Below are 11,108 nucleotides of genomic sequence, written 5' to 3' on the forward strand. Positions count from 1 at the left end.
TGAATTGTGTAAACTGCTTATTATTATATATTGTAATACAAGTTATCAATGAATGTAAAACTTTTTAATATCATTTAATAAGTCTAAAGACTTTCATATAAGAGGCATACATTATATGTCTTTTGCCTTTGATTTTTGACTCATTTCATGATATAGTTGCATGCTTATTTTCAACTAAAATTAAAGATTGTTCTAAAACAGCAACAAAGAATTAAGAATAACTGTAATTAACAGGAAAATCAACCTTTACCTGTATTCAGGAAGACCATTTACACTGAAAACAATACATTGATACTTATACACTGACATACCATGCCATATAGTATACAACTATTTTTCAAAAACATATATTTACAATTGAAAATGTCCAAGGCACAATGCCAATTTTTGAAAATCTAAGGGTAATCACATTTCTAGCTTCTTTAAACACAGATTTTTTTTTATATTCATATAATGCTAATTCTAAACTAATTTGACATTTACAACTGTAAAAATTCCAGAAAGCCGAAAAAAAAAATGGTTCCTTTAAACAAATTAATATGCCTATTAGGTAAACTGTAGGCTGACTTTAATTTAAAATTTTCTACGACTGAATCGCTTTGATACATTGGGATTAAAATTAAAATAAAATAAAAGAATGTGTCCATAGTTCACGGATGCCCCATACGCACTATCATTTTCTATGTTCAGTGGACCCTAAAAATGGGGTAAAAAATCTAATTTGGCATTAAAATTATAAAGAATATATCATAATGAACATGTGTACTAAATTTCAAGTTGATTCGACTTCATCAAAAACTACCTTGACCAAAAACATTTTCTATGTTCAGTGGACCCTAAAAATGGGGTAAAAAATCTAATTTGGCATTAAAATTATAAAGAATATATCATAATGAACATGTGTACTAAATTTCAAGTTGATTTGACTTCATCAAAAACTACCTTGACCAAAAACATGAAGAGGGACAGACGGACAGACAGACGGACAGACAACAGAAGCACAGACCTGGAAACATAATGCCCATACCTTGTATCATCAAATGCTGAAACTCTCAGTCTGACAATATCTACATCTGTGTGGGCTTTAGCTGTTACAGTTATCTCTCTATTCTTCATAACTTTAGAGGTGTTCCAAATTACAACCATCTAGAAAAGTAATTTATAAAAAAATGAAAAGTTGTATCACAATTCACATTCCTTTCAAGTTCTAAGATATCCAATTTTTACCTTGTAGGGTTTAATTCTAATGCAAAGCAAAAACCTTGCAAATTAATTTCTGTAAAAAAAAAACATGTATTTTTATTATTGCTTGTTTCAATATAAACATAACAAAATGATTTTAGAACTATTAATCAATCAGAATGGATGTTTTAAAGTTATTTACTTGTGAAATGAAACACTTTCAAGATGTTTAAATTTGTAAAAAGAATAAATTAATGAAATGTGACAAGGCACCTCTATCATCTTGACTATATCACATGATGCAAGTGACTCAAAATGCATGATATCTAACTTTAAACATGATACATGACAACTTCTTTGGCAATAGATCTATAGCATTATTCTAAAAGTGAGATGTTTCTTACAATATTTATGTATATAATCTTACGTTTTTTCCTTGACTATCTTTACCTACTCCACATAACATGTTACCTTTGTGGGCAAAGCTAAAAAAGATAGAGTTTATATAAAGCAGTGAGCTATATTTCAAACAAACAATTATAAAAAAATATCTATACTGTCTGTACCTATAGCTTGTATCTTAGCTCTATTGACAGATTGATATTAGCATTATTTGCTTGATACTGAATCTGAATTTATTGATGTGTATTTGTGCTGTACAAGATGCATTTTCATGCAAAGTACATTTTTAGAGCACTGGTAACAACTATATATGTCTTAATGATCTTGTTCCTTCATATTTCGTAAAGTTAGTGAATATTGTTAATTTTTTCAATACTGAGAATAATTTTTTAGTCACTTTTCTTAACTTATTTTTTTTTTATAACAGCCTAAATTCTGTTTTGTTTTGTTTTTTTGGCTCACCCTTGCAGGCAAGCCATGTTTGTGATCAATTTGGCAATTCTAAACATAAAATATACCTAAGACAGTGTAAGGAATGAACATGTGTTTTACACATTGCTAGACAATCTCCTGTATTGAATTTCCATATTCTAACAACACTCAGGTTCCCTGTCTGTCCTGAAGCCAACATTGTACTGTTCCCTGTCATGCTTATACAAGACACCTTCAAATGGTATAGATGAAAGTCAATTTTTTAAATCATCAATCATTTAAGATAAAACAAATAATGCAATTTTGTAAGATTTCAAATATAAATTTATGACAATTAAAACAGAGAAAGAAAAATTAATATGGTGTATCCAGTAATTTTAATCAAAACATTGACAAATTGATTGTAATATTCTGTAATGAAATTCCTGACCTTGTCTGTGTGTCCTATAAAGAATCTTTGATGTCCATTACTGACTTTCATAGCTACAACTACTGCATGGCATGGGTATACTACTGTAGATCCATCTACAGACCACAAAGCCTAAAGATAAGAGAAAAAAAATATTTATCAGATATAAAATTAATTTATACCAGAGTTCTTACATGACACCAAGAATTTCGTTTCCTTTTGTTAATCTTGTCAGTACTCTTGAATGCCTTTATGTTTGTCATAGTTAAATTCAAAATTAAGTGCAGGAATTTTTTAAATAAGGTTACAGTTTTTCTCCATATATTAAAATCCAAAACTGAATTATATATTTGTGAAAAATTTTACAGCCACCCACTATTATCACAAATTATGTTCTTATGATTGAACAATATCATTAATTTCTGTCATAGATTATGAACTTACATCTTTGAAAGTAGCACCGCCAAATCCAACAATTCTCCTTAGTTTCAGGATTGGATCTGGTTCTAATGCCTACAAAATAACACAATAAATGTTAATGGTGTGTATTACATACTCCTGTAATTACTTGCAATGTGTATTTTCATTGTATTTTTATTGCAAAAAAACAGTTAAAAAGCGGCAGTTACAGAAAATGTTTTTCATGTATTTAAACATATGTGGATTTGAACTTAAAAATCAAGACTCAACCTTATAGGAAAAGTGATCTTTAAAAGAGGTTCAACGTAGATATAACAACAATGGGACCAGCAAAGGGTAACCAAAAATGGTGATCTTTACTGTATTCTTTATAACATCAAAAATACATTTACCGTATAATTTGTTTTCCTTGTAGCAGGAACATGTGCAGTCCCTCTTATTTTTTCTACATTTACAGACTGAAATGAAAAATAACAACCATACAATTAAATCATGACAGTTTCAAGTATTGCATAGCCTAACTTTTGTATGTTTTGTTTTTGTCTCATTAAAAAAAATGTAATATGTTTTCTAGTGGCTTATTTTCACTTTAAAGGCTGTGCCACCTTCGGTATTGAAATTATTTTCAAATTGCCTTTCATTAAGGTACAAAAGTATGTATAAAAATGAAAAGAGGAAGCCAAAAATGAAAGTATAATATTTCAATGTCTAGAAACCTCTCCTGTTAGTCGATCATCTTGATGTATAACAACATCATCTGTAGGGTGGGCAAATACATGTATCTCTCCTTCATCATCTCTGTGTATATCAACATCATCAACACCAATCATTGGGAGCTCTTTTGTCACTTGTATTCTCTTCATGGCTTTCTGAAATTAATAAATTGGACTCAAGCATCACTAAAGAGTCCCTTATTGTTGTAATGGACATCTATACATTCTAAATACATGTTTTGATGTGTCCTAACGTAAATTTAAGATACCTGATATAATACAATTATGAATACTAGTTTTGTTATTAATTCAATACCTGTCTTGGTTGTGTCATGTTGTGAATTAGAGATATCCTTTCTGATACACATTTACTGACATCAACTTTCTTTGGTACAACTCTCTGTGAAGAATTAATTGATGATTCCTCCGAAACTAAAATGAGAAATTTAAAATCTTATACTGTAAATTAAGAAATTATTGCGATGTTTTTATTATTGCAAAAAAATCAACAGGATTTTATAATCGCAATAATTCAAATTCGCATTTTGATTTTTTTTTTATAAATTTAACAGAATTTTTCTAAATATTGTAAAAATAAAAATCGCATTTTAGTTTAAAATGACAAAATAGCAATAATTAATGAATTCACAGTTCATTCAACCTTTTAAAATGTTTCAATTTTCAGGGTCCTTCTGTTTATCATCAAATGATGTTTGTGTCATTACATTAAGAATAACGCTATTTATACTAACCTTATATAAACTATAACTTTTTTCGAAATCCAATCCAATCAAGCAGTTCAAAATATTAGACAAGAAAATATCTAATTTTTTTTTTGTATGGTGATGGGTTTGACCTTTTCAATAAAAGCCTAATAACCAGATTTATTCTAGTTTCATATTTAATTAAAAAAAGAAGAAAGGATTTCTTACCTGCAGAATTTTCTATATTTTCAAATTGAATAGAATCAAATGGTTTTCTGGAACCTTCATTTGGAAATCTGAAAAAAAGTCAAAAACATGATTTATAATAGCACTAAAAATTATTCAGTTGTTGTCCACTCGTATAATGTGTTTTATCATTTGATTTTATTAATCTGTAATAAACCAAGGAAATTTATTTTCAGATAAATGCTTTTTTAAATATTTACTGAAAAGGAAAAAAATTGTACTTTGTGATTATTTTTCTTTAATCCAGCTATTATAAAAGGTGATCTTATTATATTAAACCTCATCTTGTACATTTTTTTCTTAATAACTTTTTACTACCTTCAATGCACATTTTGACAATTCAGTGATCAAGGCTCAAAAAAACTCCAAAACCTTATACAAACCCTAACTGTATATTTATTGTTATAATGTGTGATAACATTTTGTGAGGGAATTCGATGTTTGCTATACCACTGTTCATTTCAACGCACTTTATGACGATACCACTTTATCAATATGAATGAAATTTTTTGCAGTGTTTTAAGAAATAATTTTACTTTAAAATCACGTACCAATTGTGAACTATTAAATGTTTTACAAGGACGAATTTTCTGTATAAAGTCAATAATTGTGTGAACTTTTGAAGCTCAAACTTTTTATAGCTTTGAATACGCCAATGAAATGTCCAAAAACTATACCAATACAGATCGATATATTTTTGAAATTGTAGCAAAACTTTTGGTCGACAAATTTTAATTCGTTATTGCATAAATATCAACTTGAAATATCTGTCATTTTCTCCCTACCCAGTTTACCCCTATTACTTATAATAATTTGGACTGGACATTGTTATTGAATCTTATGCAATTTGATTGGATTATGTTTTTTTGATTACCTTCAAACTGGTCATGCGAGTATATTGATTAAATCAGACCGTGCGTGAATGTGTAAAGTAAATTAAATGACCCGCATACTGGACACTGGACCAGTCCATATTACGTTTTATCAATGAAACTTAAGGTGTGAAAGGTAACAATTGCCACTTTTTTATATTTTCACATAATTTTCCGAATTCACATTAGATAAAATATTTTTGATAGCCTATTACGGAGAAAAAAGGGAAAGTTTACTGTTTCTACGTTCTATTCCATTAAAAACGCCATTTTTCGAAGATAAATACAGAAAAACATTTTACGCACGGCTACGCCAGGTAAAATTATTGTTTATCTTAACAAAAAAATACATTTTTCAGTTTCATTCGAATATTATAATAATAATAAATCCCAAATTTATGTAATCATTAGATAAAGTCTTTATATGTACGATCTGCCTATTTTTGGACATCAAAAGACAATACGATCGTTTTAAGGTCAATTTCGTCAAACTCACACAATCTTGTTAGGCACTATAGTCAGCATTATTTTACCTGATCATGTCGTAAAGATCATCCCATTTATCTCCCTTTAATAGGGGGAATGCTAAATCTCTTGGAATTGGTGTCACATCATGAGACACACGTCCAGCTTTCTTGGCTTGCTCAAATGTTAAACCTGGAAAACACATTGTAAGAATAGAAATACACATATATGAAAAGAATATTTTATAAACATTATTTAATAGAAGGTATTTAACATCAGATAGTATATATGACAAGTAATATATGCCGAAATTTAGCAAGCAATTCATAAAAAAAGCTGTTCAAATGGCTTAAGCAAACCGATTTGACATTTGTTATAGTTTTATTAAAAACTGTGTTTTAAATCTTTCCCTTCTGACCACCCTCTATTCTATTAGACCTGTCATAAGAATTTTTGTTTTCTAAAGGAATTAATACTTTTAAATGCAAATTAATCATTTTCATAACTGGGAAAAGCTTTTTAAAATCCAAATTACTGTAAATCCTAAATTTGTTTAACTATTTCAATTTTTCATCTACAAACAGTATCAAGTTTGGCCTTTTATCCTAGCTTGTACAAGGATGTACATTTTTACTTACCAACTTCATATAACAAATTTTAAGCCTCAAAATTGTATTATTTCTTCAGAATATTATTTTTTTTATCACAGGTGTTTTCAATTTACTATAAGCTGCATCTACATCACTACATTTTAACCTTACCTTTGCTTCCAACAGATGCATATGCCTGCACAGATCCTCTTGATGCATTGCATAAGAATGGAATTGATACAAGACACTGCACTCATCTTGAAATTGTACTACTCTTCCCTTTTATCCTAGCTTGTACAAGGATGTACATTTTTACTTACCAACTTCATATAACAAATCACTGGTACACATATTTTTCACCAACATGTTGGCACACAGCTTGACATTTTTGATGTAGGAGAACTTTCTATTGAGATACATAGATAAGATGTAATTCATATCTAAACATAAAACTGTCCATCTCGTCGACATAGGAGCGGGTCCACTGTGATCTGGAAAAAAAATACAATATATCACAATGTGTTTATTTAATATCAATAAATTGTAAATTAATTGCAAAAATACTGTACATAAATAGTACCAACTTTTAGTCAAATTACTCATTCTGAATATGCACTTAATACTTTCAACTCAACGTTCAGCAAAAATAAATCAGTCAATCACTTGCAACTACATCAAAAGTGTATAATCTTTCCCTGGTATTAGAATGAATCAGCAGATTCTAAAACTCGATTGTAAAAGTATTGTTTGTATTGTAACATTTTAGTCATTTTATGTTAAATTTACAAATAAAAATTGTCCATTTCTAATAACATTTTCCATGTGGAGCAACATACAAAGATAGTATGCCAAATTTTAAGCCTCAAAATTGTATTATTTCTTCAGAATGATATTTTTTTATCACAGGTGTTTTCAATTTACAATAAGCTGCATCTATATCACTACATTTTAACCTTACCTTTGCTTCCAACAGATGCATATGCCTGCACAGATCCTCTTGATGCATTGCATAGGAAAGGAAACTGAAGCCATGTTGATGTTGACTTGAACTCCTTGAACAGGTTTGAAAATGATATCCTTACAATGAGATTGTCCTGTGTAGCAACATCAATGTGAACTACAAAATACTTGGTAGGAATCGGCTTGAACAGGAGATAGAAATATCTACCTGTTAGTCCAAGAGACTGAGACTGAGCCTTAGGAAGCTGAATATAGTTACCAGCAGGGATGGAACCAGTTACTCTATAAACTGTACATTTCAGGGTTTTATCCTAAAAATAAAATGAAAAGTTGTATTGATTTATCTTACTCAATAAACTGGAAGTATTTCTAAATGCTAAATTAAATTTCATGTGTGGTACATGTTTTTCCAGAGTTCATTAAAAATGGTATCTTCTTCTTCTTCATTCGGCACTCCATCAACATTCTGATGATAACATGCCGGACATTGATTTTACTATGCCGGGTGTGCTAGGGATCTAATTTCTATTTACAGTGAATTATATACAAAATAAAAATTTCAACATAAATATGAAAATAAATTTTCTTCTGGTTTTGTACTATATTGTATACATTTTGGTTAAAACTATACACAGTGTAGAATGTATTTAAATGTTTATTGAGGACAGATATTGGAAACTGTCAAGAGTAGTACATTGAACTGCAGCTAATGGAAGAAAGTTCCATTGTAATGTTGTTCTTGGGTCAAATCAGTACATGTATATGTATGAATATTTAGTGGTCAGTATACTGTAGGTCTGAAAAAAATAAATGTGTGAATGTTATCGTGTTCTTGTATTTGATTGTGGGAGTTGATCAGTTTGGTATATGGCTTCAAGATGGTGAATGATTTTGTAGACGAAGAACATTGCAAATAGTCTAGACTGTGGATAACAATGTGGTCATGAGGTCATTATCAGCCAATTGCAACAAAATTTGTGTTTTTTTATACTCTAAAACATGCCATTCATAAAACCCAAATGATTTTTTGGGTATTTTAATTAATACCTTACTAAGATATACTGTAAAGAAATAAAAATAAGTTGTGAAAAAATTTACCATAACAGTTGTAACTTCGCCTTCTTTTGTTGACTTTTTCCATGATTGAAGATTGAAATGTTTGAATACATTCACATAAGGATGTTGCCACACTGAAAAAAATAAAATGTGGTACACATGTATAAGGTTGGTTTTTTTAGGTACTATTGTACTAACAAATAACATAACATGTCAGCATGCTTAAAAATACATATATATATATATTGATTTCTTAATGTGCAGCTAATCAGATTTTTCATTAAAGCCACATACTCATTTTCAATGTTTTCTTCTTGTTTTTGTTAAAGTTCATACACTTGCTCTTCATGTTGGTCATTTGTTTTCTTTTCTCTCCTTTGTATTGATTTCTATTTTGAAAGCATAGTTGTCCCACCTTAAATAAACTGTTGTCACAGAGATATGTCTCTGCTGTCTGCATAAAATTCAGAAAAAGACAATCTGAATGACAAAATTGTTAATTAATTCAAAGTCACTGGACTGACTAGTGGACAGGGCTTCAATTGGATTACATACTGACACGTACCAACAGCAATGAACTTAATATTGGAAAAGACTGTCTATTGTAATTTATTCCTATCAAACATAAAACTTAACTTTGAAAATGGTTAATTGATTGATAGTCACTGGTCCATCCCCTAGGAGACAGGGCCTTAAAATAAGTTGTCAAACTGATATGTAATGATAGTAATGCAACTTCATACAAAATATCATTGATATATCACTAATTTGAGGCAGGCATTACCTGTGAATGGGGACGACGTCTGTATGAATTATTTTTTTAAATTCAAAGATGTAAATAAAAGAAACGGAAATACTGTAACGTTTCCAATTTTGGTAATGTTGTTAGGGATTATACTTGTGACGTTATTAAAGTAATGACGTCATGTTCAATGTCAACAAAGAAACGCAATGCATCAGGTAACGTTAATTCATATCAATACAAAGAATTATTAAAAATGAAATATTGGTATTGTGTTCCTTGAGTTTCTATATTTTACTAGACTACTCAAAGTCTCATGACAACGAGAAATAAGTAGATTTCTTAGTTCTGCGCAAATGCGGGAATTCAAAAAAAGTGACAAAAACAAATTTGAACGATTTTAAGTTCATTAGTACAATGAAAATTTCGGGAAATTTTACCCGATTTTTTTTTTTTATTGATTTTTCTACTGCAATAAGGGACTTTGTCCCCGTATTAGAGCCTATCAAACTAACTTAAGCAGAAAATTTACATTGAAAAAGGCTAATTAAATTGCTGGACCATGGCCTAGAGGCAGGACAACAAAGATAAATGACATGTACTTCATACAAAACATCATTGATTTTTAAAACAGTGATTATTAAATAATATTTTATTTAAAGTGTATTTCATAACTTAAAAATGATTTACAGAAAGCTGGAAAGTTCATAGAGATCATTATAAATATAGTGTGTACATCATACATGGCAACCATTGTAATTTCCATGATGTTGCCATGTTGGATGTACACACTATACATGTATTTATAAGGATCGTTGACATCCTGATTCATGCCATCCATGAAATATACTTGATCGCTATCATTTTGCGCTTTAAAGAGAGGCTATTCCCAGTTTTAAAAAAAAGCGCCTTTTAGACACTGATCGCCGTAAGCGGAAGTAACTATGATTTTTTTCAGGATTGTTAGAAAATCCATACTTTTTCATGACGAATCCGTATTGAGTAATTTTATTAAAAAATTTGTGTAAAATATGGACAATCCGTACAAGTAAACACCTCTGCAATCTTTTAAACTCGATTTATATGGATGGGTGGCATATATCAGCTTCAGGATTCAGCACATAAACTGAATATCGTTTTAGTTTTACTCTCAAACGAAAGTTATAAATTAAAACTTAATCGAGAAAACAGATGTTAATTTAATGACTAATTCATAAAGCTATTTACAAATGTGTGCAATGTAAATGATTAAATAAAACGATACACTATGATATGAACATGTAAACAAGTTTTGTCATGTTTTGAAAACTTGAAATATCTTATGGATTGAGTGATTATTGCTTTTCTAAATGATATTTTGAGTATCTCATTATTTACAGTGAGACATTTTTAGTGCAGGCTCTGTTTTGTTTTCTCTTCCTTCAACGACAAGATACTATTTTTTAAGGATGGAGACGATGTAGCCGGTCAAACTTTTGGTTTTACCGCCATGTTGTTTACGTCCATCAGCGCACCTGTTCTACGCATAACAACGAGACTTCCGGTAATAGTTTAGAACCAACGGTATCTTATTTAAATTAACGGACAACAACGGTCTTTTTAACAGCATTTTATGTTTTCAATTCTATGAAAAAAAAAACCGATGACACCACAACGTTCTTTTTTTAACATAATGACTTCAGTTGGTATTATGACCGATCAGTATGTATAAAAAGAGGGTTAGGGTCTGCGGGGTGTGGTTTTCATTTCTGTATTCCTTAAATATCAGGGTTTTTTTTTAATCTTTTCTTTATAGTTATGCAAATTTCTATCTATTCTTTCAGTTTTACCAACTTAAGGGTTTTTTTTATTCTTTACTTTCTATGGCTCATTTTTCTATTTCTTTATAATTTTTTGTCACGTTTTTCTCTAATTA

General features: G+C 29.6%; 1 protein-coding gene across 2 annotated transcripts in view; it reads right to left on the bottom strand.

Annotated features, from left to right (window-relative positions):
- Window positions 1-10,721, bottom strand: part of LOC143045044 (WD repeat-containing protein 90-like) — a 37,204-nt gene extending 26,483 nt beyond the window's left edge. Inside the window, exons 1-15 of one of the 2 annotated variants that reach the window (XM_076217333.1) lie at window positions 10,571-10,721; window positions 8,494-8,585; window positions 7,394-7,706; window positions 6,756-6,926; window positions 5,914-6,037; window positions 4,491-4,558; window positions 3,875-3,990; window positions 3,562-3,714; window positions 3,238-3,303; window positions 2,870-2,938; window positions 2,447-2,557; window positions 2,103-2,248; window positions 1,610-1,667; window positions 1,028-1,146; window positions 251-274 (exon numbers count right to left, since the gene is read on the bottom strand). In XM_076217333.1, the coding sequence (XP_076073448.1) occupies window positions 251-274; window positions 1,028-1,146; window positions 1,610-1,667; window positions 2,103-2,248; window positions 2,447-2,557; window positions 2,870-2,938; window positions 3,238-3,303; window positions 3,562-3,714; window positions 3,875-3,990; window positions 4,491-4,558; window positions 5,914-6,037; window positions 6,756-6,926; window positions 7,394-7,706; window positions 8,494-8,585; window positions 10,571-10,580 (1,640 nt within the window). In that variant the 5' untranslated portion in view covers window positions 10,581-10,721. The remainder of the gene's footprint in view (window positions 1-250; window positions 275-1,027; window positions 1,147-1,609; window positions 1,668-2,102; window positions 2,249-2,446; window positions 2,558-2,869; window positions 2,939-3,237; window positions 3,304-3,561; window positions 3,715-3,874; window positions 3,991-4,490; window positions 4,559-5,913; window positions 6,038-6,755; window positions 6,927-7,393; window positions 7,707-8,493; window positions 8,586-10,570) is intronic. The other variant, XM_076217334.1, reaches the window with a different exon arrangement.
- Between the last annotated feature and the right edge of the window lie 387 nt (window positions 10,722-11,108).

Source organism: Mytilus galloprovincialis, chromosome 9 (genome assembly GCF_965363235.1).
Source record: "Mytilus galloprovincialis chromosome 9, xbMytGall1.hap1.1, whole genome shotgun sequence".
Classification (NCBI taxonomy): Eukaryota; Metazoa; Mollusca; class Bivalvia; order Mytilida; family Mytilidae; genus Mytilus; species Mytilus galloprovincialis.